The 27,846-nt window shown below is 35.0% G+C and overlaps 3 protein-coding genes across 5 annotated transcripts; 1 reads left to right on the top strand and 2 right to left on the bottom strand.

The window, feature by feature from the left end:
* Positions 1–562: 562 nt before the first annotated feature.
* LOC130961184 (uncharacterized) lies at positions 563–1,774 on the bottom strand. The gene is made up of 3 exons (XM_057886928.1): positions 1,553–1,774; positions 1,189–1,450; positions 563–1,008 (listed from the first exon to the last, which is right to left on the bottom strand). The coding sequence occupies exons 1-3, from the start codon at positions 1,772–1,774 to the stop codon at positions 563–565; spliced, it is 930 nt and encodes a 309-aa protein (XP_057742911.1).
* A 4,399-nt stretch (positions 1,775–6,173) lies between these two features.
* LOC130958275 (probable FBD-associated F-box protein At1g32375) lies at positions 6,174–20,295 on the bottom strand. Its single transcript, XM_057885203.1, has 4 exons — positions 19,877–20,295; positions 18,301–18,766; positions 17,261–17,419; positions 6,174–6,499 (listed from the first exon to the last, which is right to left on the bottom strand). Exons 1-4 carry the CDS (start codon positions 20,266–20,268, stop codon positions 6,233–6,235), a joined length of 1,284 nt encoding a protein of 427 aa, XP_057741186.1. The 5' UTR covers positions 20,269–20,295; the 3' UTR covers positions 6,174–6,232.
* Positions 20,296–24,317: 4,022 nt separating this feature from the next.
* LOC130961578 (uncharacterized) lies at positions 24,318–26,715 on the top strand. 3 transcript variants are annotated; one of them, XM_057887532.1, is made up of 6 exons: positions 24,318–24,439; positions 24,542–24,643; positions 25,273–25,532; positions 25,768–25,858; positions 26,251–26,317; positions 26,411–26,715. In XM_057887532.1, the coding sequence occupies exons 2-6, from the start codon at positions 24,639–24,641 to the stop codon at positions 26,462–26,464; spliced, it is 477 nt and encodes a 158-aa protein (XP_057743515.1). In that variant the 5' UTR covers positions 24,318–24,439; positions 24,542–24,638; the 3' UTR covers positions 26,465–26,715. The 3 variants fall into 3 exon arrangements, with proteins under 3 accessions (XP_057743515.1, XP_057743513.1, XP_057743514.1); XM_057887530.1 differs by having other exon boundaries at positions 26,209–26,317; XM_057887531.1 differs by lacking the exon at positions 24,318–24,439 and having other exon boundaries at positions 24,470–24,643; positions 26,209–26,317.
* Positions 26,716–27,846: the final 1,131 nt, after the last annotated feature.

Below are 27,846 nucleotides of genomic sequence, written 5' to 3'. Positions count from 1 at the left end.
TCAATCCATGTTCACGTCTTTAATAAAAAATGGATTAGGAACTAATATGATGTACTTTTGTCAATTTCAGGAATATAATTCATACCATTAGATCATTTCCAGTAGAGAACTCATCTCAGTTCCTGTTTATGGCTCACCTGTCATAAAAAGTAACTCCACATCAGTTTTTGCGTCATAAACAATAAATAGAAACTCAAAGTATCTCTCTCTTCTCCATTAGGAAGAACTAACTTTAGTCCCTATTGTGGTCCCACTTAATTAATTAATTAAAATACTTAAAATTAATGTAATTAATTTTTTTAATAATATAATTTAAATTTATAAATTTAAAAATAATTCACTATTAAAGGATATAAATATTAAATAAATTCATATATAACAATAATACAATATATAATTCGGGATTACACTAATTTGTAAACTTATTTAATACAAAGAAAAACATAATTAAGCTCTATAGTTGACAACAAGCATTGTGAAATTACCATATGTGTTCAATCAAGTCCTCTTTCAATTGTCTATGTTGCTGCCTATTTTGAAGTTGGGCATTTCTTTGGAGAAATTAATGGTATGGTGCAAAATCTTCTTCTCCCAGCTGAGGTTGTGATAAGCCATTTTCGACATCATCATACTCTAAGTCTTGAGCAAATTTTCCTGCATAAGTGTCTCTTTCATCCTCAACAATCATATTATGTAATTTAATACAAGCTCTCATTATGTTGGCAAGCTTCTTCTTTTCCCAAAACTGAGTTGGACCACGTATAATTGCAAAGCGTGCTTGCAACACACCGAATGCTCGCTCCACATCTTTTCTTTGCCCTTCTTGGTATTGTACAAATAACTTGTGTTTCTCCCCTTGTGGCTTTGAGATTGATTTGACAAATGTGGCCCATTCAGGATAAATACCGTCTGCTAGATAGTATCTCATAGTATAATTATTACTATTAATAGTATAATTTACCTCCGGAGCACGGTTATTTAGAATATCATCGAACATTGGAAAACGATCTAACACGTTGATATCGTTATTTGAATCAGAAACTCCAAAGAACGCATGTCATATCCAAAGGTTTGAAGATGCTACAACCTCAAGTACTATGGTTGCAACCCCACGATAACCACTCATGTACATACCTTTCCACGCCTTTGGACAATTTTTTCATTGCCAATGCATGCAGTCAATGCTACCCAACATGCCAGGAAAGCCACGACCCTCCGCCATTTGTAGTAGGAGGCGTACGTCATTTGGATTTGGTTTTCGCAAGTATTCATCCTCGGACACCGAAATGACACCTTCAACAAATTTTTCCAAGCATTCAATTGTAGTGCTCTCGTCTATGCGCACATAATCATCAACAGCATCAGCTGCTACGCCATATGCTAACATCCGTATCGCAGTGGTACATTTTTGGAGTTGTGACAAGCCTCTTCTTCCAGTTGCATCAACCTTCTGTTGGAAATACGAATAGACGTTTGAGAGAGCGTTTACTATCCGAAGGAACACATGTCTTCTCATTCTAAATTTCCGTCAAAAAATGTCAGTATTATACACCGGTTCATCTGCAAAGTAATCTTGGAAAAGGCGATCATGTCCTGCTTCTCGATCTCTGTTGATCCATCTACGAGGAGTTGGGATAGAGCTTCTATCGATATCTTCTTCTTCTGAATCTTCGAGTAAACACTCAGCGATCCAATTATCTATGAGTGTGTTATCTTGCTGTTTTCTTTTGCCATACACAACCTCATTAAACATATCATCAAAATTTCTAGCCATATCTAGAAATGTAATTTTTAGTTCTCTTTCGAGGTGGGAAAGAAGAGTTGAAGTGGAGTTGCAGAGTCATTGATAGTTGATATTTATGAGTGTGTCTGCAATAAGTACGTACTCCTCAACGGCTAGTTTTATAACGGTTACTTAACGGCTAGTTTTGCAACGGTCACTTTCATGAGCAATAACGGCACAATAATATTGACTAACTTAAAAAATTACATTAGAAATAAATAAAACAAACTACATCACATACCAGTAATACGCAATAAAAATAAGAACATACTACATAACTCTACGAATACAAGGAACCATTAAGTAAACCACTTGGCGATTATTTTCTCACATGCAATCTCATGAAGAGCTCGTCGTTTTTCGCTTATTGTAGACGTGTTAGCATTAAGTATTTGCATATACATTTCCCTTTCCCTTTTCTTGGCCATCCTTTCTATTTTCCTTTCTTTTGCATTTATCTCCATTTCTTTAATATACCTCTGAGTTTGTAATTCTTATTCTTTCATTGCCGCTTGAGCTTGTAATTCTTGTTCTTTCATTGCCACTTGAATTTGTAACTCCTTCTCTTTGATTGCCATAATCTTTGTTCTATGTTCCCTCTCATCTTCTCTTTCTTTTTTCCTATCCATTAATTCCTTTTTTCTAACATTCTTAATATTTTCCATGAGAGATAATTTTTTAACAACTGATGATTTCTTTTCGCTAAAATTTTCAGACATTTGTGCCTTTTTCTTACCTTTTCGATTGCTCTTCTTTGATCCTTGTGGGCAAACGGGAGAGTCCACACCGGGTTCGTCAGCCAACGGTATTTCTGGGTTTGATGAGGATGAGTATGCTCCAGTTGCACTAATCTTGGTTCTCTTTGAGCCGCCACTTTGTGTAGGTAGTTGGCTTCTCTATTTTTGCTCAAACCGAAGCATGTTCCAATGCCTCTCAAAAGTGAATTTTTTTACCATAATTTGTGGAATAAAGTTTATAGGCCAACTCCTTTATATCATCAATGTTCGAACCACTTCTTATGTTTCGACTAGCTTGATCGTAGCAACCAGCAAATTGTGCAACAGCCTTGTTGATCTTATACCATCGTTTCTTACATGCAACAACCCCCTTGTCATGTCGGAGCAAAATTCTACACAGTAGCTATGAATTCGACTCCAAAATATTTTTCCTTTTGATCGGTACCAACTATAGGGTCAGTTAAAATATTTAACTATGCACTGATCAGCATCTCATCCTCTTTCCAATGCTAGTGTTAAATACTATCTTGCCTCCGATCTTCAATATCATCATCATTGATGTCGATAGCATCTAATCCACGAGGGTTGGCAAAATCTGAATATTGCAAATTTGAACTAGATTGTATAGGAGTCTGAGAGGATGGGTTAGAAGAACCACCAACACCAGATGAGTTATGTCTTGATGCACTTAATTGAGTTGGAAATGGTAAGGAAGTTGGAGTAACATTTTCAATAGAGGAATTAAATATGGATGAAAATGGAAAATGTGGTGTTTGTGAATTTTGATTTTGCGGTTGGAATATAGGAAATTGATTATTATAAGGAGCTTGAGAATTGAAATTATAAAGATTTTGTGGATTTGGGTTTTGAAATGTATTCGGTAGTGTGAAGTTTTAATTTGGAACTTGAGAGTTTGCGGTTTGAGATTGTTGGATATTTGGAATTTGAGAAAAGTTTTGTAAATAATTGAAGAAAGAGTTGAGTTGGTTTGGATCCATTCTTTCGAACAAAAAATAATATTATCAGAACTTTGATTTTGTAAACTTGGAAGAAGATGAAGAAGAGTAGTAAAAAGTGTGAAAATAGAAGTGTATCTAAGTGGTATATATAGAGTAACAAAATATTAATTTGTTAATGATAACGGTAATATAGTAGTGGCTAGTTTCCAACAACTAATTTTACAATGGCTAGTAACGGCTAATTTAATATAAATATATAATTAATATTTAATATTAATTTAATTACTCATACTAATTATAATTTAAATAATTAATTATTATAATTATTAATAAATTAAATATAATTTAATTATTTAATATAATTTTTTAAATAACTATATTAAATACTTAAATCATATTTAATTTATAAATAATTATAATATTTAATTATATACGTAAAGTTAAATATATGTATGGTTAACATATTATGTAACGTTAGTTATTATATTAATACCATATTATTTAATTTTTTTTAATTTAATTGTCACATGTTAAAATATTATTGATTAAAATAAAAACAAATCAAGTCCCTCCTTGCTTGTTTTGAAAAATGTGCTGTAACTCATCTTTATTTAACTCTAAATGTTGGTCTTTATCTTTTGTCAGACAAACAGTAAACAAATCCTTCATTTTTTCACCATTAAAGATACTCTTAGAATATCAAAAACGAATTTAGTGCATGATTTAATTTTATATTATCATCTTTGACCAACCAGCATGAACCTCACAGAATGTCCATGATACCATACTAAATAAGTATTTAAAAACATAATTAAATATGCAATGAATTTATTCCGGCCAAGTTTATGGTGAGATTAAATGGACTATTCCCTAACCCCCTCCCTCCCCGTATTTTTTGACCAGGTATAATTAGGATATGTTATCGAACATTAAGCCTAAAATATGGGATATTGTACTCAACATATGTAAAAAAGAATGATTCATGTCTTCTCATTTTTGAAGCTTAAACAATAATGTTATGTTTATATCTTTACTTTGTAGTTTTCATATATAACTTTTTTTATTCTTATAAAATGGAATTACTTTAAAAAAAAATATTAGGGGTGAGCACGAGTCAAATTGGTTTGGATTTAAGGTTAAATTAGAACCGAATCAATTGAATTATAATTGGTTCGATTTGGTTTAGATTTATATTGTTTGTGTGTACCGGAACTAAACCAAATCGATTAAAAATAGATTGGTTCGGTTCGGATAATTAGGTACTCGATAAAACAGAAATTCATAAAAAAAATAAAAAAATAAAAAATAAAATTTTTATCTTAAATATTCTGTAAGTACAATAAATATGTAACATTAATAGAAATAATTCAAATATGTTAACACCAAATACATTAAAAACTAAACACATTAAAATCCAAACATATTAAACATTAAAGATATTAAAATCTAAACATATTAAAAGGCATATATATTTTTAAAATTTTTTTATTTACTTAATATATAATTAGGTCTACAGGTTGGTTCGAATTCCACACCCCCAAAACCGTTATCTGAACTATTATTAGAGAGAGTCGTTGGTTTAGTTCGACTTAGACCCGATTATCCATTGGTTCTAGAACCAATTTAATTGGTTCGGTTTGGGTTCGAACGACCAATCAAGTATCGCTGCCGTGCTCACCCGTAAAAAATATAATGTTAGTTTTTGAAAAAAATAATTTTAAAAAAAATATGAAAAAAAGACTATACAAAAAAATGATAAGATGTTTTTTTATAAAGAAAAGTGACAAAAAAAAAAGACAAGATGGAATACATAATTTCTTACATTAAATAAAAAAATTAAAATATGTCCTATAAAAAATATTAATCTTTTTTAAAACACAATTTGATAGATGAATATGCACCTTTTTTTTCGCTTATCAAATATAGTAGTTGTTGATATATATATATATATATATATATATATATATATATATATATATATATATATATTGAAAATTTATTGATTTAGAAGAATATATATGTGTGTGTCGCATGTGTTCTCTCTTTTACGTTGGTACTTTTATTAATTAACACTTTTATTTATACAAGAGATGATAAATATTTTTTATTTTTTAATAAGAATTTTAACGTTTGTCATATAAATAGATAGATATTTTTATGCATACTATAAATAAAAATTGTGCCATAAATTCTTCCAATTCTTTATTATATATATATATTCAATATAGACTAGAAAAAAACACTACCCTGTATATGTTTTCTTCAACTTTTTTTGTGGTTTAATAAAATAAGCGACGAGACGTGTAATAACTAGCAAGTTAAAAAATCATGTGAAGAATGACCCTTATTACTAAATTCAGTTCTCACAAGTGGATGGCTATCTAGGACTACCTTTTTGTGTTACACGATAATGTATGAAAATTTTCTCTTATTGCATTGTTTCTTTTCACACATGTAATGTGATCATGGACACGTGTACACTCTAGCGTACGTACACGACACGTAAATTTCTATGTTCTTAGAAGAAACTTGGCACTCGGTGAATGTTTGAAACTCCAACTAGTAGTACGAGAAAAAAAAAATTAGACTAAAAATAATTGTATATGAAATTTTATTTTCATGGAATCTCAATTTTTAAACTAAATTAAAAAACAAAGATTAAGGATTATATGAAATGTTTCAGCATTTTTATTAAACAATGCCATAATCAAACCTATTCAAGTATATATATTTGTATGAAATAACATGATGGGTCAATCAAACATAAGTTGGCATATGTTAGAGCTTCTAGGTAAAGTAGATAATGTCTTGAGAATCTGATGCTTTCTATCTACCGATAAGTTTCTGAAGCCATAGAAGATTTTCATTTTCTTCAAAACAAGTCCTCTCTCAAGAAAATAAGCCAGAAATGTACGTTCTTCCTCAAAATCACAATATCCTCTAAATTCAAGGGTTTTCAAGTGTGATTCAACACAAGAAGGAGCAACGGTTGGCTGTGTCCAACAAGTACGTTTTCTTTTCTGCCAACAATAATAAAACAAATTAAATTAACAAATAGTTACTCACATGTAGGGGTGGCAAACGGGCCTAAACCCGCTGGGCCGGCCCGCGTAACCCGCCAAAAAAGGCGGGCTGGGCTGGAAAATCGGGACCGCCAAATAGCAAAAGCCCGCCTAACCCGCACCGCTTAAACCGCGGGTTTTGGCGGGCTTTGGCGGGGCGGGGCGGGCTTCCCCGCCGGGCTAAGGTTTTTATTAGTGAGGGGGTATTTTTGCAATTTTTTTGTCAATACCTAACTTCCCCCCACCTAACTTACAAGAGTATGAAGATAAAAATTGAGTGTTTTGAATTATGTTTATGTTATTTTGGAGACAATATTTATAATTATGTTTTGGATTATATTTATTTTGCTTTGGAGAGAATATTTATACTTATATTTTGAATGAAAATTTGGTTTATAATTATATTTATTAGATATTTATAATTACAAAGACTTTAATGTTTGTGAATATAAAAAATATAATTTTTTATGCCATTAGAAATTATAAATTTATTAATATGATTGTGAAATTATATATATTACTTAGTAGTTAATAGTAAAAAAAAAAAAAAAAGAGGAGCTTTGGCGGGCTTAGCCCGCCAGCCCGCAGTTAGGCGGGGCGGGCTAGGATTCTAGGACCGCCTCACTAGGCGGGGCGGGACGGGCCAGCCCGCCAAAAGGCGGGCTTCTGGCGGGGCGGGGCGGGGCGGGGCGGGGCGGGCTTCCCCGCTTGCCACCCCTACTCACATGAATACTATTTTTATAAGATAAAAGTTAAGAAGTAGTTAATACAATAATATATGTGTTACGGTAGGTAACCGGAGATTAGTCCAATGGATGGCGTTCGGCGGCCCAAGTGTATAATAGAGGAGGGCTCCAGGTAGGTCCACAACTCGGGAGGCTCCGTCCGACTGGTGCTCGCGCGTGAATGGGGGGTGGTACCTGCAAGGACACTCCGATGCTTAAGTTAGCAAGGGTGTAAGCAGGTCTTAGAGAGTATTGGACTTAGGAATACCTGAGGCGTGTCAGTGTACTTATAGTGGTGAGCCAATAACCACCGTTGGAGTAGTGCCGTATCTTTAGGATAATAACCGTCCCATTATCTTAGGGAGGTTAAGATATGTCTATATGAAGTGGTTAGAGAGATTTCAGGGGCGGTTACTCATTTGAATGAGTATTTATCTGCCAGCTAATCTCATAACCGACCTCTTCGTACTAAGTCGTGGTTGACACCGACTTCTTGAGTGGTGGCGGGTGCTTTGCTAGGCTTAATCTATTGGATCAGGCCTTTCGATTGGACCTGGGCCCTTAACATTGGGCCAGGGTATGAACAGTGCCCCTACTTGAGCCCAAGACCCTTTCAAGGCTTGGGTTCAAGTATTTAACTCGGGTTCGTAGCCGACCTTCACGGGTTTTGAAACCGACGTGATTTTCGCGACCTTTTGTTTCTGACAGTTACGTCAATTCAAGCGTCGTGTCCGTTGAGAAGGCGTTTAGGGATTGAGGGCTTTGGTAACGGTGCAGTCGCATTAATGGCTGCCTCGTTTTTACCATTATGCCCCTTAGCCTATTTTATAAATACTTTCCCTCTCTTTCCATTTTCCGTTTCCGCGATCTTTCAAGCTTGCATCCTTGCGTTCAAAGATTTCAGATTTCTGTTCTTCCCCAACCCTCATTTTCGGATAAAGGTTAGCTTTGCCTTTTTCATGTCATGCTTTTTGTTTGCATGTTTTGTTTTGCAAGTAGATAGGTTGACCTGTAGATTCTAGTTTCGAATCTTTCTCCTTAGAGGCCGTGTTTTTTTATTTTTCCTTTTCTTTTCCCTTTTTGTAGGTTTCTGCCACTTTTCTTTATATAAAAAATGGCTTCCGTAGACGTTCTTTCTCAATGGGTAGATGTTACGGTCCTTGGGGAGGAACCGTTGGTCGACGCTGAGTTCATCACTCATCTTCGCACTCATCACAGGCTCTGTACTTCAGAGGAGGACGAGCCCAAATACGAACTGATAATCCCGGGTCCTGAAGACCGGGTCTGTTTTGGGAGAGAAAATGAGGAGGCCCCTCATTTTTTCTTTATGTATGAGTGCATGATCACCCGTTTGGGTGTTTTTCTTCCTTTCTCAGATTTTGAGATATCTGTTTTGCATCATTGTAATGTCGCCCCTACTCAACTTCACCCCAATTCTTGGGGTTTTTTGAAGATTTATCAGTTTATAAGCCATGCTCTGGACTTTCCGACCTCTCTAAAGATTTTCTTCTTTCTCTTCCATGTGACCAAGCCCTTTAGTGGGCTCAACAATAAACAGCAATGGATATCCTTCCGAGCCATTCAAGGTCGGAGGATTTTCACCCTTTTTGATGAATCTTTCCACGACTTTAAAAACTTCTTTTTCAAAGTTCAAGCCGTAGAGGGTCACCACCCTTTTTTTCTGGATGAGCATTCCTCTCCCCGCTTTCCCCTTTATTGGTCGCCGCCCTCCTCTTGCGAAAAATATGGTCCCGATGACCTGGATGAGGTGGAGGCGGCCATTGTAGGGTTTTTCCGAGAAGCGTGGGGGAGGTCCCCATATTTGGATACCAGAAAAATTCTTCAGGGAACACCGTCTTTCGTTCAATCTCAAATAGGTAGTGCATGCATTCTTTATTTCCGAGTTGTTTCCGCCGACTTACATTTTACCGACTTGTAACTTGGTTGTTTCTTTTGTAGATATGGCAAAAAAGAACGCTCAGGAGGCCTACCAAAGGGTCCGGGAGGCCAAGGCGAAGTCCCGGGCTAGGTCCGGGGGTGCCGGGGCGATCACCTCTCCTCCTCCTCCACCTCCTCCTCCTAAAAACACTGGCACTCCTTCTCAACCCATTGTCATTTCTTCCTCGAGTTTGCCCCGACCACCTCCTTCTGCCCAAATTCTCTCCGAGCCCGAGAAGAAGAAGCGTAAGACTTCAGAGTCTGGCTCTTCTTCTTTTGATGGTGGGGTTAAGGCGGATGCTATGGCATTCGTCCGAAAGAACATCTATCCTTTTATCAGTATGGATGATGTTTCTGTTCGAAACCACCTCACCACCATGGCTGAGGAGAGTTTTAGGGCGGCGGGTGTTTGCGGCAAACTTTTGGACATCTTTGAGAAGGCTCCCCTTAGCTCCTTGGGTGCAACCTCGAGGGTTGAGGAGTTGGAGGGGAGACTTCTTCTTTTTGAAAAACATGAGAAGGAGTTGAAGGAGGAGAGAGATAAATTGAGGAAGGAGAGGGATCACCTTAGGGAGGAGGTAGGTAAGCTCCGGGCTCAGTGCACTTTGGAGGCTAACCTGAGGAAGACGGCGCAAGACAGCTACCATAGCTTATTTCAAGATATTGTGGCCGTGAGGAAGGACTTGCTGAACTCTCGGAACGCATACGCCGAGTTGGAGGACTCTATCGCCGATGGTGCCGAGGAGTCTTGGAGAATTTTCTTGGAACAAGTCAGAGTTATCGCTCCCGACTTGGACCTTTTCTCCTTTACATCCCGACAAGGTAGTTATTGATGGCGCCATCGTTGATCCTCCTGTCCCCGAGGTCATTTCCGAGTCAGACCTGAAGACTCGGGGACAGAGAATTATCGAGTCTCCTCCTCGTCCTACGGACGCCTCGGGTTCTTCCTCCGTTCCTCCTCCCGGTTCTGGTGGCGCTTCTCCTGGTGGTGGTGATTCCTCTATTCCGATGAAAAAATGACTCTTTTGTTTTTATGGCTATATGGGGCCCGGCCTGTGGGTCCCTTCTTTTTTAAACTTTATTTCTTTGTTTGGTGGTTGTGAACAATTGCTTTTTCTGGCCTTTTAAGGCCGTAAACAAAATATTCCAATCCGTACCCTTTTTTGGATAAGGGTTTAAGTTACCTTGAGCGTGCACATGCTTTTCTGTTTTGGATATGTTTGATCTTTTCTGAAGAAACCTTTTGTTGGCTTGTATTGTTTTCTCAAGCCCCTTTTCGTTCAAAGGTTTGTATGCAACCTTTGAGCTTTTTCCAGGTTTTGATATCTCTTTTGTTTATCCTTTATACTCAACTTTTGTTTTAGTGAGTTTTTATGACTTAGGTTATTTTTTGCGATGCGTTTTTCATTAACTCGGAATATATCCGAGTTTTTCTACTCGGGTTCTTGTCTTTGACTTATGAGTCGGACTGTTCCCGAGTTTAGTACGATCAACTCATATAACCTCTTTACGCCGACTTGTACCTCGTCGTTTCATCCTGACGACCATGTTAGGTCGGTTCATGGGATTTTCACGTTTTGTCGAGCTTAAGTCGGCGCGTTTCGTAGAAAGACTTATAAAAATAAAGAAGGATATTTAAGAGAGATATAATAAACGAAAAAGATCTTTATTAACTGGGAAGGTACCTTTTTGCTACTAAGGGTCTTGATAGCTTATTTTCCCTTAGCCTCTACTATGATGCCTCGTTAAAAACCCTTCTCCAGAAAAAACCCTTTTCTTTGGGAAAAAATCGTGAAGTTGGGAAAAGAGTACATCAGGAAGTAGAGTTCGCTTCTAACTGTAGTACCTTTTCATATTACAAGCATGCCACGCACTCGGTAGCTCATTGCCATTTAGGTCGGTTACTTTATAATAACCTTTTCCTAAGACTTCTTTGACTTTGTACGGTCCCTTCCAATTCGCGGCGAGTTTTCCCTCTCCCGATTTGTTGACTCCGATGTCATTTCTGATTAGGACCAAGTCATCTGTAGCAAATGTTCTTCGAATGACTTTTTTGTTGTACCTCGCAGTCATTCTTTGCTTTAGTGCAGCTTCTCTTATCTGGGCCCCCTCTCGGACTTCGGGGAGCAAGTCGAGCTCCTCTTTGTGCCCCTGTATATTTCCGACCTCATCGTGGAGAATTACCCTTGGGCTTTGCTCACTGATTTCTATTGGAATCATGGCTTCTACGCCATAGACTAATCTGAAGGGCGTTTCTCCTGTGGCGGATTGGGGAGTTGTCCTATAAGCCCATAATACTTGAGGGAGCTCTTCAGCCCAAGCTCCCTTTGCTTCCTGTAATCTTTTCTTTAATCCTGCCAGTATGACTTTGTTAGCCGCCTCGGCTTGCCCATTGGCTTGTGGGTGTTCTACCGGGTGAACTTATGCTTGATTTTCAGACTGGCTACTAGATTCCTGAAGGTGGCGTCGGTGAATTGGGTTCCATTGTCTGTGGTAATGGAATAAGGTATTCCATACCTTGTGATAATGTTTTTGTAGAGGAACATGCGACTTCTTTGGGCGGTGATAGTGGCTAGTGGTTCCGCTTCTATCCACTTTGTGAAGTAATCTATTCCCACGATCAAGTATTTGACTTGCCCTGGTGCTTGGGGAAAAGGACCTAACAAGTCCATTCCCCATTTTGCGAAAGGCCAGGGGGAAGTTATACTGATGAGCTCTTCTGGTGGAGCCACGTGGAATTTTGCATGCATCTGGCATGGTTGGCATTTCTTCACAAATTCTGTGGCATCTTTCTGCAAGGTTGGCCAGTAGAACCCGGCTCGGATTACTTTTCTGGCTAATGACCTTGCTCCGAGATGATTTCCGCAGATTCCACTATGTACCTCTTCCAATACCTCGGCGGTTCTTGAGGTCGGCACGCACTTCAGCAATGGTGTTGATATCCCTCTTCTATAAAGGACATTTCTCACCAAAGTATAATGTTGTGCTTCCCTTCGGATCTTTTTAGCTTCTTTTTCCTCTTTGGGGAGGATGTCGAATTTCAGGTATTCGACTAAGGGATTCATCCATCCGAGGTTTAGGCCGGTCACCTCAAGTACCTCTTGTTCGTCCTCTGTTTTTGATACCGAGGGTTCTTGGAGGGTTTCTTAGATCAGGCTTCTGTTGTTCCCTCCGGGTTTGGTGCTTGCTAACTTGGATAGGGCGTCAGCTCTGCTATTCAGATCCCGAGTTATATGCTTAACTTCGGTTTCCGCAAAGTGCCCAAGGTGCTCCAAGGTTTTTTCCAAGTACCTCTTCATATTGGGGTCCTTTGCCTGATACTCTCCGCTTATTTGGGAGGTCACTACTTGTGAGTTGCTGTAGATTATCACGTTTGTAGCGCCGACTTCTTCCGCTAATTTTAATCCGGCTATCAAGGCTTCATACTCTGCCTGATTGTTTGAAGCCGGAAATTCAAATTTTAAGGAGACCTCTATCTGGGTTCCTTTTCCATCTACCAATATTATGCCTGCGCCGCTCCCCATCTTGTTGGAGGATCCGTCTACATAGAGTTCCCATGTAGTCGTTTTTTCCTCTTGTTCACCTGCGTATTCCGCTATGAAGTCGGCGAGGCACTGGGCTTTAATTGCAGTCTGAGTTTCGTATCTCAAATCAAACTCGGAGAGCTCTATCGCCCATTGAACCATTCTCCCTGCAACATCCGTCTTTTGAAGGATTTGCTTCATGGGCTGGTTCATACGGACTCTTATTGTGTGAGCCTGGAAGTAAGGTCGTAGCCTTCGTGAGGCTATCACTAAGGAGTAAGCAAACTTCTCTAGTTTGTGGTACCTTAGCTCAGGACCTTGTAGAACCTTACTGGTGAAATAGATCGGGTGTTGCCCGACCTCGTCTTCTCTGATTAGGGCTGATGAGACAGCCCTGTTTGCGACGGATAGGTATAGGACGAGGTCTTTCCCCGGTATTGGTCGAATTAATATGGGAGGTTGGCTTAAGAATTTTTTGAACTCTTGGAACGCCTCCTCACATTCCGGAGTCCATTCAAACCGGCATCCCTTCCTTAATAGGGAAAATAATGGAAGGGATTTTAGTGCCGATCCTGCCAAAAACCTGGAGAGGGCTGCAAGTCGGCCATTAAGCTGTTGAACCTCTCTCAAACAAGTCGGACTTTTCATTTCTAGGATGGCTCTGCATTTGTCGGGATTGGCCTCAATCCCTCTTTGTGTTAGCATGAAGCCTAGAAATTTCCCTGCTTCTACTGCGAAGGCGCATTTTGCGGGATTTAGCCTCATCCCATGCAACCTTATAGTATTGAAGACTCGTGAGAGGTCGGTTAAGAGGTCGTTTTCTTGCTTGGTTTTTACTAACATGTCGTCGACGTATACCTCCATTAGGTTCCCTATATGGGGGGAAAACACTTTGTTCATCAGCCTTTGATACGTGGCTCCTGCATTCTTTAGTCCGAATGGCATGACCACGTAGCAATAGTTGGCTTTTGGTGTGATGAACGATGTTTTCTCCTGATCGGGTTCATGCATCGGGATTTGGTTATATCCCGAGTAGGCATCCATGAATGATAGGTATTGGTACCCCGAGCTGGAGTCCACCAGGGTATCAATACTCGGTAGAGGATAAAGGTCCTTAGGACATGCCTTATTCAGGTCGGTATAGTCGACGCACATTCTCCATTTACCATTTTGTTTTTTGACTAGCACTACATTGGCTAGCCATGTTGGGTATTTGACCTCTCTAATAAAGCCGGCTTCCAGGAGCGCCTGTACTTGTTCTTCTACTATTGAGGCTCGTTCTGGGCCGAGCTTGCGTCTTCTTTGCTGTACAGGTCGGGACCCTGGAAAAACCGAGAGCTTGTGGGACATGAGCTCGGGATCAATCCCGGGCATGTCGGAAGCCTTCCATGCGAAGAGGTCGGAATTAGTTCTTAGGAGTTCTCCCAACCTTTGTTTTAGGGTTTCCCCTAGGTTGGCTCCTATGTAAGTGTTTTTTCCTTCCTCTTCACCGACTTGTATCTCCTCGGTTTTTTCTCCCGGTTGAGGCCGTAGTTCTTCTCTGGTTCTTGCTCCACCCAACTCTATGGTGTGGACTTCTTTGCCCTTTCTTCTCAGGTTTAGGCTTTCGTTATAGCACTTCCTTGCCAATTTCTGATCTCCCCTCACCGTTGCTATTCCTCCGGGAGTTGGGAATTTCATGCAGAGGTGAGGAGTTGATACCACTGCTCCAAGGCGATTAAGGGTAGTTCTGCCGATTAAGGCATTGTAGGCTGACCCTTCCTCGATGACTATAAAGTCTATGCTCAGAGTCCTTGATTTTTCCCCTTTTTCAAAGGTGGTGTGAAGGGGTAAAAATCCCAGTGGCTTTATTGGGGTATCCCCTAACCCGTATAGGGTGTCGGGGTAAGCTCTTAACTCTTTTTCATCTAACCCTAGCTTGTCGAAGGCCGACTTGAAAAGGATGTCCGCCGAGCTTCCTTGGTCTACTAGGGTTCTGTGGAGATGGGCGTTGGCTAGGATCATAGTTATCACCACGGGATCATCATGCCCGGGGATTATCCCTTGCCCATCTTCTTTCGTGAATGAGATGGTGGGGAAGTCGGGTGTCTCTTCCTCAACTTGGTAGACTCTTTTGAGATGTCTTTTGCGAGAAGATTTGGTGATCCCGCCTCCCGCAAATCCTCCCGAGATCATATGGATATGTCTCTCTGGGATCTGTGGTGGCGGATCTCTCCTGTCCATATCATCCCGCTTTCTCTTTCCATGGGTGTCCGACCTCTCCATGAGATATCTGTCAAGCCGGCCTTCTCTAGCCAGCTTTTCTATCACATTTTTGAGGTCGTAACAGTCGTTGGTGGAGTGACCATATATTTTATGGTACTCGCAATACTCGCTGCGACTTCCCCCTTTTTTATTTTTAATAGGTCTTGGGGGTGGCAGCCTTTCAGTGTTGCATATCTCTCTGTATACGTCCACTATAGAGGTCTTTAGAGGAGTATAAGAGTGGTACTTCCTGGGCCTCTCGAGACCGAGCTCTTCCTTCTTCTTGACTTCCCTTTCTCTCTCCCTAGAGGAGGAAGTGGGTCCAGGTCGTGAACTCAGGTCTCTTAGCTTTGCATTCTCTTCCATGTTGATGTACTTTTCGGCCCTTTCTTGTACATCACTTAGAGAAACGGGGTGTCTTTTAGAAGGGACCTTCTCTGAGTCCATTGACTAACCCCATTATTACTGCCTCTGTGGGCAGGTCTTGGATCTCTAAACATGCCTTATTGAACATTTCCATATAGGCTCGTAAAGACTCTCCGACCTCCTGTTTTATTCCCAGGAGGCTGGGTGCATGTTTTACTTTGTCCTTTTGGATTGAGAACCTCATCAAGAATTTCCTAGAGAGGTCTTCAAAGCTGGTGATGGATCTCGGGGGAAGGCTATCGAACCACTTCATCGCTGCTTTCGATAAAGTTGTCGGGAATGCCTTGCATCTCGTAGCGTCGGAGGCATCGGCTAGATACATCCGACTTTTAAATTGCTTAGATGATGCTTTGGATCCGTGGTTCCATCATAGAGGTCCATATCAGGGCTTTTGAAGTTCGTTGGAACTTTTGCCCTCATTATGTCCTCGCTGAAGGGATCTTCTCCGCCCAGGAGTTGATCTTCGCCTTCATTGCGGGAGTTCTTGAGGGAGGATTCTAGCTGTAAGAGTTTTCTTTCTAACTCTTTTCGCCGTTCCATCTCCTCTTTAAGGTACCTTTCGGTTTCCTTTTGTTTCTCCCGCTCTTGTTCCAATTGCTCCAGGCGGCTATGGACCGATCCTATTAGTTCAGCTACGTGGGATGGTCCGTCCTTTTCTGATTCACGCCCATCTGAGGAATTTACCTTCGGATTTTTTACTCCGGAGGTACCCTCTCTGTGTTGATCATTGTCTTGATGTTGGGTTGTGTCTTCATTGTCATTGCCCATGTCCAGATTCTCTTGCTCAGAATCCGTTTCGACATGGCCTTCTTCATGGGATCTTTCTGCCATCGAGGGATGATCTCGCGGGTCCCCGGCAACGGCGCCAATGTTACGGTAGGTAACCGGAGATTAGTCCAATGGATGGCGTTCGGCGGCCCAAGTGTATAATAGAGGAGGGCTCCAGGTAGGTCCACAATTCGGGAGGCTCCGTCCGACTGGTGCTCGCGCGTGAATGGGGGGTGGTACCTGCAAGGACACTCCGATGCTTAAGTTAGCAAGGGTGTAAGCAGGTCTTAGAGAGTATTGGACTTAGGAATACCTGAGGCGTGTCAGTGTACTTATAGTGGTGAGCCAATAACCACCGTTGGAGTAGTGCCGTATCTTTAGGATAATAACCGTCCCATTATCTTAGGGAGGTTAAGATATGTCTATATGAAGTGGTTAGAGAGATTTCAGGGGCGGTTACTCATTTGAATGAGTATTTATCTGCTAGCTAATCTCATAACCGACCTCTTCGTACTAAGTCGTGGTTGACACCGACTTCTTGAGTGGTGGCGGGTGCTTTGCTAGGCTTAATCTATTGGATCAGGCCTTTCGATTGGACCTGGGCCCTTAACATTGGGCCAGGGTATGAACAATATGTTATGTTAAGTAATTGAAAAAGTTTAGAGAGCTAACATTAGTTCATCTAAGAAATTTGAATATCAGCTCATAATAATTAAACATTAAAAAAATATTTAAAATTAAAAATAATAAAAATATTTAAAATTCAAATAAAAAATATTTAAAAATAAAATAAAATAAAATTGTTTTCTAAAATTTAGAAATTGAATTTAGGGTTTAAAATTTGATGTGACTAGAGGAGATTGTGGTGGATGAAATTGTGACGTTGAAAAAAAAACAATTTAAAAAAATTGCGAATGATTAAATTTATTTGTTTATTGATTGAAATTAACTAATGTTTGTTTGTTCTCTAGTTAAATAATAAATAATTTAATTAAATATGTTAAATTATTTAAAATTTTTTGAAGTCTCAAATACACGTATGATATATTGAAGATAAAACTTGTTGAGAGAACAGAGAAGTAATTATATGGTACCCTCCGATATTCCAAACAATGAATTTGGAAAGATTCTAGTACACAACAATGTTGAAGTACGTCCATTACGAAGCTCGAATCTAAATAATTTACGATCAATTCTAGACGAACCAAACGATGAAATTCTGGAAATTCCATGCCCCCACCCTCGTGAAAGTTCTGTATACACGAAAAGTAACAAAAATTAATGGCTGTGTTATGTGTGTATTAAAATAGTAAAATTAACTATTAAAGTTAATTATTGGTTTAAAATATTTATTAAATATAAATACATATTAAAAATAAATTAAGTCACATATATTTATATACAAATATATTAGTGAGTGATTTTAGTGACTAATTTAATATACTAATTATATATAACAACCATGTTATTATGTATATAAAAAAATATTAATTTTAAAGAATAAGCATAAATAAATTATTTTTATTTGTATAACAAAATTAACACCTAATTAAATATAAAAATATGCACGTTAAATTTTTTAAAATTTTAAATAGTAAATAAAAAATTAAACTCTTTTACATGAAAATAATAACTAAAAACTAAGAAATTTATTATTTAATTTTTTGTCGACAGAGACCTAATTTTTTTAGCCAACAAGAACTTTTGTCCTTTTACGATTTTTTTTAAAAATAGTTTGATTTTATAAATGTGTGTATTATAATCTATAATGTCAGGACAAAACTAATATAACTAATATAACAACCATATTGTATATATCGAAAATCAATTACCAAATCAACTATCAATATAAGGTCAATTCTATGGTGCCTATGAATTGGTGCCTAAATTTTACCTAACTTACTTTTTGTAGTAAATTTTAATTTTTTAAAAATTATTTATTGTTATATCTTTTAAATTAAATATTTTTTTTAACCCTTTTTAGTAAATAGGTAACATCTTTTAGGCACCATAACATTCACCTCAATATAAATGCATGTAATACTTGGTAATTGATTTGATGGCTAATTGTTTTGTTATACATAAATATTGTCATTATAATTTCTAAATAAGCATATTTATTATAAAAAATTACCGTGATTGTTGTTACGTTCAAACTTAGGCATTGTGCCATGTAGAGTTTGTTGAGAAGCTTGACAACATCTCCAACAGGATGAAGAATGTTAAGATGCACATGGACCAAGCTGTGCAAATTGCTTGTTACTGATAAAGTGCCGCACTTGGTTGATTTTAGGTTGATGTTAAGGTGCTCAAGAAGTGGGGTGTTTATAGTGATGCTACCAACTTGTTTGCCAAGACCTAAAAGGGTTAAACTCTTCAATGAAGAGAGCATACCAATGTGCAGTAGAGGTGTATAACCTTTATAGAAATGGAGCTCAAGAGTTTCAAGATTTGGACAGCACATCAAAAGTGAAATTAAGCAGCTTGCAGAGCAGACTTTCAATTCTAATTTCTTCAGTGATGGCAACTGATAGGCATTGGCAATCGTCTCAACATGCATATGACGACATTCCAAGCAGAGTGACACCAGCGACTTACATCTATAAATGATTAAGAGTGTGTTTGATAACCACGTTTAAAAGAAAAAAGCACGTTAGAGTTTCTTGAAAGCTCATTTTTTTGTTTGGCTAATTTTTTTCTCTACAAACGCCAAAGTGATTTTGTTCATAAAATCACGTTTACAAGAAACAATAATTTCTAATTTCTCCGTTGCATTAACGTGCTTTTAGTCAATACCTTTAATATTTATTTTTCTTTTACCAACCTTATTTTTTATACATATTATTATATTATTTATAGAATTCTTATCATTCCTCCATATATGAACTCTTTTTTATTATTTATATTTTTTATTAATTTTTTTATTTGACATTATATATTTTTATAGTTATAATTTTTATGTATTGTATTTATTATTATCTTTTTATAATAAAATTTATTGATTCCATTAGATAAAATAATAGTAATAACTATAATAGTAATAATAATAATAAGAAGAATTAAATGCTAATTATAAGTAAATTTAATTTAAGGTAAAATGAATTGTTAGACTAAAATTTAGTTCAATTTTTTAAATTATTTAATCATTTTTAGTTATTAATTTCGCAGTGAATTTCTACCTTAATTTAAAACAAAAACACATTTAGTGCATGTTTGAGCGCCATTGTTTTGTAAAAAAAAATATCTTTTTTCATATTTTTTATTTTTTAACGTATTTGGCAAATTTCTAGTAGTAAAAGTAAAAGCACTAGTAAAATAAAAAAAAAAGATCTTTTTTGAAAAGCTGTAATTTACATCTTTTTTTAAAAGATCTTTTTTCCTTAAAAAAAGATGTTTTTTATGTAATAAATAAACAAAAAAACACTTTTATATTGTTATACTCAAACATAATTAATAAATAAAAAAACCTTTTTATATGAGATATCCAAATAAAAAATTTCTTTAAGTTTTCTACAAGATCTTTTAAAAAAAGATAATTAAAAAAAAAATCTTTTCTTAAAAACTCACCCAAACAAACCTTAGTTTTTCAACATTTTACAAATTAAAACAACTGTTGAACCCTAGATCCTAAATTCCTAATTTGATGGTTCACACGCATTTCCGGCATGCATCTCTCACGAAAACATTGAATAAGAAGGAAGGAATAATACCTGAAAATGCAGAGAGGGAAGAAACATGGAGATGAGAGAGTGATGGAGATTTCTTGCAAGTGGGGCCCAAGAGCAGCAGAAATCCACGTGGCAAGTGGGCTCTGAATGTCAACAGTGGAAGTCGTAGACAAGAGGTGAAACTTGTAGATGTTGCTGGGTTCCTTGCGGCGGGTTATAATAACACCGCTCTTCACGAATTCCACGAAATCAATCTGGCGGTGGCCGTCGTCATAGTCAAAGTCTGAGACGAAGAGACGCTCCCAGAGGTTTCGCCAGCGGCGAGAGAGAACGCAGGTGGCGACGGAGTCGGTGACGGAGAGAAAGGAGAGGATGTGGAGGAGCAACTCATCCGATAAGGCGCTGATCTTGTCGTCCTCATTTTTCGTTTTCATCTTCAATTCTTCATGCCAAAAAACAGAAACCCTAATTTCACTCATCCAATGCACTTTATATAGCGTGTATTTGGAGCTATTAAATCCATAAAAAAAAATTTAACGAAAAATATTTTTTTTATTATGTTTAATAATAAAAATAAAAATATTAAGAAAATAAAAGAATATCTTTTAAGAAATTATAATTTATATTTTTTAAAATATAAAAAAAAGATATTTTTTATATAATAAATAAATAAATAAATATTTTTATCTTATTTTATCTAAATATAATTAATAGATAAAAAAATTTATATAAAATATTTAAATATTAAATTATTTTTATTTTTATAAAAAATAATTTTAAAAAATATAATTAAAAAATTTTTTGAGAATGACATCTAAATAAGTCCATAATAAAAATCTATTAAACATTATTGATAAATAAATTAAAAAGATCTTTTTATATGAGATATTTAAATATAAAAATTAATTTTATTTTTATAAAAAATATTTTTAAAAAATATAATTTTAAAAAAGATCTTTGTTGAAAATAACGTCTAAATAAGTTCATAGTAAAAATTTATTATCTATTATATATTATTAAAATCAATTTTTTTTAATCAACAGAATAACTGATATAAGTATGATTTTAAGATATTGAGAATTTTAAATTTGTATAAAATAATTTAAAAAATAGATGAAGAAATTAGTTTAGTGCATAACATAGTATATTTATAATGATAATATAACAGATGACACGTGAACAAATAACATTATAATATATAATGCAAATTGACATATAACCAAATAGTATTGTAATATATAATATTATTGTTCGAATTATTATTGTACTATTACACGTAATCAAACTATAGAGTAACACGTATCATTAATAATCTACCTCATTAAGCTATATTAATATAACATTACTAAAAAAACGATCGAAAACTAATGTAATATACTTTTATTAATGTCAAAAATATAATTAATAAATTAAAATTTTAAAAATAATTTTAGTGCACGACCAATCTAATTCTCATTTTAAGACTTAACTCGGTTTGTGGCGGGGACGGACATAAGGGGGGCGAGTGGCGGCCTCGCCCCCAACTTTTTTTAAGAGTAATAAGTTATTATGTATAATTTAATTTTGAGTAAAGTATTGTTTTTGTCCCCAACGTTTGGGGTAAATCTCAAAATTGTCCCTAACGTTTCAATCGTCCTATTTACGTCCCTAACGTTTTAAAATTGACTCAATGTTGTCATGCCGTTAGGGATCCGTTAATAAAATTAACGGCGGGACAAAATTGAGACAATTTTGAAACGTTAGGGACGTAAATAGGACTAAAACGTTAGGGACAAAACGATACATAGAAAAAATTTTAATTTTATTCTTCAGTAATATCAATTTTTATTATACATAGTATTCAATTATTTTTAATCATATTTACACTTAATCACCTATTTTCATTCTAAATAAATTAATTTTTTATAATTTTACGCTTAAAGTAATATAATTTATTTATAAATAAATAAATTTTATACTTTCATTCTAAATAAATAATGTAATTTTACTTTCATTACTTAATCACATTATTTATATTTTTTATAGTTTTACACTTTCATTCTAATCACATTCATTATTTATTTAGAATAAAAGTGTAAAATTTATTTATTTATAAAAAATACATTACTTTAAGTGTAAATTAAAAAATAAATTTATTTAGAATAAAATAAGGTGATTAAGTGAATATGATTAAAAATAATTGAATACTATGTACAGTAACAAATTGATATTATTGAAGAATAAAATTAAAATTATTTCTATGTATCGTTTTTGTCCCCAACGTTTTAGTCCTATTTACGTCCCTAACGTTTCAAAACCGTCTCAATTTGTCCCGCCGTTAATTTTATTAACGGATCCCTAACGGTAGGACAACATTGAGTCAATTTTAAAACGTTAGGGACGTAAATAGGACGATTGAAACGTTAGGGACAATTTTGAGATTTACCCCAAACGTTGGGGACAAAAACAATACTTTACTCTTTAATTTTTTAAAAAAAATATTTAGTATTTAGTCTAGTATAAATAAAAATTCAATCTAATTTAAATATTAATAATTTTTAATATCTAAAAAAAGTAAATATTAAAAAATCTAAAAATATTATTACTAATATTTTTAATTAAATAAAAAATTTCAATATCATAAAGTGAATTCTTTTCCTTCTTGTAGTCGTCTTTTTTTATTTATTTAGTATTAATTCTCTCTGTTTCAACTGCTACAATTAAGAGATCTTTTTCAACTATGAATATTGTGAAAAATAACTTAGAAACAAAATAAAAAATGAATTTCTTGATAATTTTCTTTTAATTATTGAAAAGAAAATTACTGAAAATTTTACACAAATCCATTATCGGTGAATTTTATGATATGAGAATCGACCATTTCGTTAGTAAAAGTATACACATATTTCTTTTTACTTTAAATATATTCTCTGTCAATATAATTTTTGTAATACATCTTATATTATATAATTTTTTTACATAATTTTTAATATTATATGTGTTATTGGCCCCCCATAATATCATTTCTGGATCCGTCCCTGGTTTGTGGGACTGTCTGGTGATTGATGCCCTTTTTCTGGGCTGATATGTTAATTCTTTGTTTTTTGGGTCCTCTATGTAGTTTGTATGTGTTATAGGGGCTATTTTTAAGAAAATTGAAAGAAGCAGGGGCCAATGTGTGAATGGCACACAAGTTATGGATTTTAAATTTTTAATTTAGATGGAAATTGTGTATATAAGATCAGATTTAGCCAATACTAAGTTTATATGTTATAGACAGCAATTTTGTCTAATAAAATAAAAAAAATCGATAATTAATAAATAAACTCAGTCAAGCACAATTTTTGTTTGTTACCATCTAATTCGTTTCTCTTATACTGAATATTCAATAGTATAATTTACAAGTTAATTCGAATTTATTATATTTAAAGGTCAAAATTTAAACACAATTATTTTTTTATAAAGTTAATAATTAAAAATTATTAAATAATATTTTAATATAATTTATTAAATTATCTAACTATTGAGTAAATTTACTGTCTTAACGAGGAAAGTTAAAACTGTGTTTGTTTCTAAAAAAAGAATAAAACAAGACATTAAGAATATAATATGATAAGATACTGATAGACAAAGATATAAAATTTTGTGTTCTTATATTCGATTTGATGATAAACTAGAATAAATTAAAAAAATTTAATTTTTTTTATTCAAGAAATTTGAAATGAAAAATATAATAATAAAAAATATAATTATGAAAAATTAATAAGAATAATAGAAAAAAAATAAAAAATAAGTTGTGATTCTTGTTAGTGTCTCTATATCATTCCTATCAAGATGGACACAAAATACACTAATTCAATATCTTTAAACACATTATCTCTATCTATATCTCTTTTTATCAAACATAATTTTATGTCTCTGTGTCTTTATCCCAACATCCTGTCTCTATAAATAAAAACAACCTAACTTCACAAACAAGAATTTAATCATTTAGAGAATACAAAGACAGGGAAATAGGAATAGCAACAAACAAAGCAGTTGAATCAAATCAAATCTAAGTCTAAACAACAATTTCTTATTGCAACTCAATGCAAAAACCACAAAGCAAATGAAATCTTAATTCAAAATAGACACCCAAAAAAAAATCTTGATTCAAAATCTCATACCTTCTTCACCTTCATCATCCAATTCATTATTACAGTTTAACAACAAGGGTAGTGCATTTTGGGATTCACCAAGGATCGAACTCTTGACCTTTCGAATCTAGAACTCTAATACCATATCTGAAACCACTCATCCCAAAAGCGTAACCTGACAGGACAATGTAACACTAATGGTCATATCTCTAATACTTCTTAAACCTCCATTGTACACATTATACGCTTAGGTCATTGGCTCCCTAGACTTTTTCTAACAACAAATAATTAACACATTGCTGCATAATTTATTCCAATACTCTTTGCATTACGTTACTCTCTCTCTCTCTCTCTCTCTCTCTCTCTCTCTGAGGAGAAGGGGAAAAGGACGAAGAAAAAAAAAGGAGAAGCATCCAAAAAAGCCATCCCCATTTTGTGTTTGCACATCAGAAGGAAAAGGCCACAATAAAATAAAATTAATAAAAAAAAGGTTTTTTTCCCTATTTTTTTGTGCATTTGTCTTATTATATAATCACTCCTTTCTTTCTCTCTTATTTGAAAGTTCTGAATTTTTTCCTTCCTGAATTGTTAGGATTGCTGTGGATTCTTTTATCTCTGCAAATTCATTGTGTTAGATCTGATTCTAAAGTTTCCTTTTTGGGGTGTTTCAGATACTGCATGCATATACTATGGGGTATGTTTTTTTTTTCTTTTTCTCAATCCAACCATAGTATCTGAAGAAAGTTAATTTCGTTCCCCTTCAGTTAGATTTATGCTAAATGCCTAAATGGGTATCTCTACTTTTCATTATATTCATTGATAATCATGTGGATTTATGATAATTTTTCCTTTTTGTGAATTTGATGAATTGGAATCAAGGAGGATTATTGTTTCCAATGCCAGCATTTCTGTTCTGGAAATAGGGTAACTCAGATTAGTGATGTGATGAAACCAATTGTTAATAAGTGGAATTTTCATTTTCTTTCCTGACAAAATCTGATACCAACCACAGAAACAATATCAAGTAGTTGAAAATGGGGAACTTTTTATGTTTGTTCTTGTGATTTTCTGTATATATAGAAAAGTCGGCTCAATATAGTTGATTATGCAAATTGAAAGGCTGCTTTCAGAATTTGATGTTCAAGTCACAAGACAGCAATCTTATTGCTATGCAGAGACTAGTTGTCCTTTGATGATTGGTTATATGGATCTGGAAGTTTATAAATTAGAATGACTAGATTGCATTGTGTGCTAATCGATTTTGAGAGAATGTTATGAGTATAATTATATGGTGCATAACTGAAATGAATTGAAACAGTGCAGTGCTTGTGTGGGATGCTATAGAAAGCCTGTAGTAGTTACTACAACCGATTTACCATCAAATGAATTGCAAAATCAAGGTACTGCAGAGTCGGTAAAGAGACCTACCTCTTCAGAGGATTTCTGGACCACCAGCACACATGACATAGACAATAGTATTGGTCAGTCGCAACGAAGCATGTCCTCGATTGGTACGACAAACCTACCTGTGGCTCTGCCTAGTGCTTCCAAGACCAGTAACCCTGAAGAATTTGTAAATCATGGTATTTCTTTAGAGCTTTTATTCTTTAAAACCAAAGACATTGTTTTCCAACAATGCTAAAGCTAACACATAATGAGTCTGTTAATGGATGGTTAGACTATGTTGCTACTTTGGCTAAATTGAATTATTCAAGAATCTTATTTGAAGTTTGAACAGTAATGCAGTATCCTCATTTGCAAAATACTCCTAATTTTGGTTAGCATTATGTGTTTTAATGAAAATACTTCTGGTTGCAGGTCTTATTCTCTGGAATCAGACTCGGCAACGTTGGGTAGGAGATAAAAGACCTGAGAACCGATCACAACAATTGCGTGAACCTAAATTGAGGTAAATTACATTGTTGGGTCCATAGTCCATTTCATCTTGCTTGTTTCTATAATTTCATCTTAGGATCTTGGTATGTTATATTCCTTCCTCTGTCCTGATTTTTGTACCATATTGTTATACATCTTTGTGTGATAATATTGGAATGAGTTTACTTTTCTACCTTTCTTAGATCCATAGAGAAGAAAGAAAATCATTTTATTCTATACTGAAACTCCTATGGCACCACGCTAGCGTTGCGTATTGCACAAGTTATTCAAATTGGTCTAATATGATGCCCATGAGTGACCAATGATGAACTTTATCTTCTCTCAGTAATTGTGATTTCCTTCTTTGTTTCTTGATCTTATCAGAACTCATTGTCTGTGCCTTGCCAACATTTTTTGGCTTTGCAGTTGGAATGCCACATATGAGAGTTTATTAGGAACCAGCAAGCCGTTCCGGCAGCCCGTCTCTCTTGCAGTAAGCCCAAACTTCTAAAGCATCAGGAACTTTCAAGTGAAAATTTGATTAGCTGATAACAATTTGTTACATTGGTTACACCAATTTTGACAGGAAATGGTAGATTTTCTTGTGGAGGTCTGGGAACAGGAAGGCCTATACGACTGACCGGTCGAAGATTGAGGTTGCGCCTGCGCCGCCTATTTGGTTAAGTCCCTGAAATAATGAGTTATATGCTTCAGTTGGAAGAGGAAGATTGGCAGTAAATGCAGTTTGTATATCAAAATTTTCAACATGCCAATTTTTGGAGGGAATTTTTCTCTATCAAATCCCTTAGAAAGTTGTATTATACTTCTTTCTCTTGTTTAGTTGAATGATTCTGGCAGTGTCTTTGGTATCTAGAGGCAAGTTTTGATGTTGATGATAGCATGCAAACATTTGCTCCATCTTTTGTTAAATTAGATTTGAGTAAAGTATCGTTTTTGTCCTCAACGTTTCGGGTAAGTCCGAAAGTTGTTTCTAACGTTTCAATCGTCCTATTTAAGTCCCTAACATTTTAAAATTGACTCAATATTGTCCTGCCGTTAGGGATCCGTTAACAGAATTGACGACGGGACAAAATTGAGACGATTTTGAAACGTTAGGGACTTAAATAGGACGAAAATGTTGAGGACAAAAACGATACATAAAATAAATTTTAATTTAATTTTTTTCTTCAATAATATTAATTTTTTATTGCATATTCAATTATTTTTTAATCACATCTAACTAAATTATACTTAATCACATTACTTTCATTTTAAATAAATTTATTTTTTATAATTTTAAAAAATTTTGATACATTAAAGACAAAATGTATAATTTATATTTTATTGTATATATATATATATATATATATATATATATATATATATATATATTTTACAAATTTATATACTAGTCATTCTATAAACATTTCATGATAACTAAAAATCTTTAAGAGTAAAATTATTAAAAACAATAATTTATTTAGAATGAAAGTAATATGATTAAGTGTAATTTATTTAAATGTGATTAAAAAATAATTGAATACTATGTATAGTAAAAAATTAATATTATTAAATGATAAAATTAAATTAAAATTTATTTCTATGTATTGTTTTTATCCTCAACGTTTTCCTATTTAAGTCCCTAACGTTTCAAAATCGTCTCAATTTTGTTTCGCCGTCAATTCTGTTAACGGATATCTAACAGCGGGACAATATTGAGTCAATTTTGAAGCGTTAGAGACTTAAATAGGACGTTTGAAACGTTAACAATGGGGACAAAAACGACACTTTACTCAATTAGATTTTAATCATCATGCAAGACAATGAGAATTGGTTCAATTTTTTTTTGGTGTAGAAAATGTATCTATTTGGGCCTGGCCCAAAGATTTTTTATTTTAATAAAAGGAATGTAATTTATCTTACCAAAAACAAGTGGAGGTAACTGGTGTTTCTGGAAAATCCAATAAATAGATTTTAGTGAAAAAAAAAAAAGCGTCTAGTTCTTTCTCTACATGTCACGAA

Source organism: Arachis stenosperma, chromosome 2 (assembly GCF_014773155.1).
Source record: "Arachis stenosperma cultivar V10309 chromosome 2, arast.V10309.gnm1.PFL2, whole genome shotgun sequence".
Lineage (NCBI taxonomy): Eukaryota > Viridiplantae > Streptophyta > Magnoliopsida > Fabales > Fabaceae > Arachis > Arachis stenosperma.
Note: the sequence above shows the minus strand (reverse complement) of the source record. Positions and strands in the feature narration are given on the sequence as shown.

Excerpts from the sequence above, each read along its gene's own strand:
- LOC130961184 (XM_057886928.1), bottom strand. The coding sequence starts at position 1,774 with ATGGCTAGAAATTTTGATGATATGTTTAATGAGGTTGTGTATGGCAAA. Across the intron at positions 1,451-1,552 it reads ATTACTTTGCAGATGAACCG|AAGGTTGATGCAACTGGAAG; the intron begins GTGTATAATACT and ends TATTTCCAACAG. Across the intron at positions 1,009-1,188 it reads TGGCTTTCCTGGCATGTTGG|ATCGTTTTCCAATGTTCGAT; the intron begins GTAGCATTGACT and ends TCAACGTGTTAG.
- LOC130958275 (XM_057885203.1), bottom strand. The coding sequence starts at position 20,268 with ATGAAAACGAAAAATGAGGACGACAAGATCAGCGCCTTATCGGATGAG. Across the intron at positions 18,767-19,876 it reads TTCCCTCTCTGCATTTTCAG|ATGTAAGTCGCTGGTGTCAC; the intron begins GTATTATTCCTT and ends AATCATTTATAG. Across the intron at positions 17,420-18,300 it reads TGAACGTAACAACAATCACG|AACTTTCACGAGGGTGGGGG; the intron begins GTAATTTTTTAT and ends TCGTGTATACAG.
- LOC130961578 (XM_057887530.1), top strand. Across the intron at positions 25,533-25,767 it reads TGAAGAATTTGTAAATCATG|GTCTTATTCTCTGGAATCAG; the intron begins GTATTTCTTTAG and ends TTCTGGTTGCAG. Across the intron at positions 26,318-26,410 it reads GGCAGCCCGTCTCTCTTGCA|GAAATGGTAGATTTTCTTGT; the intron begins GTAAGCCCAAAC and ends CAATTTTGACAG.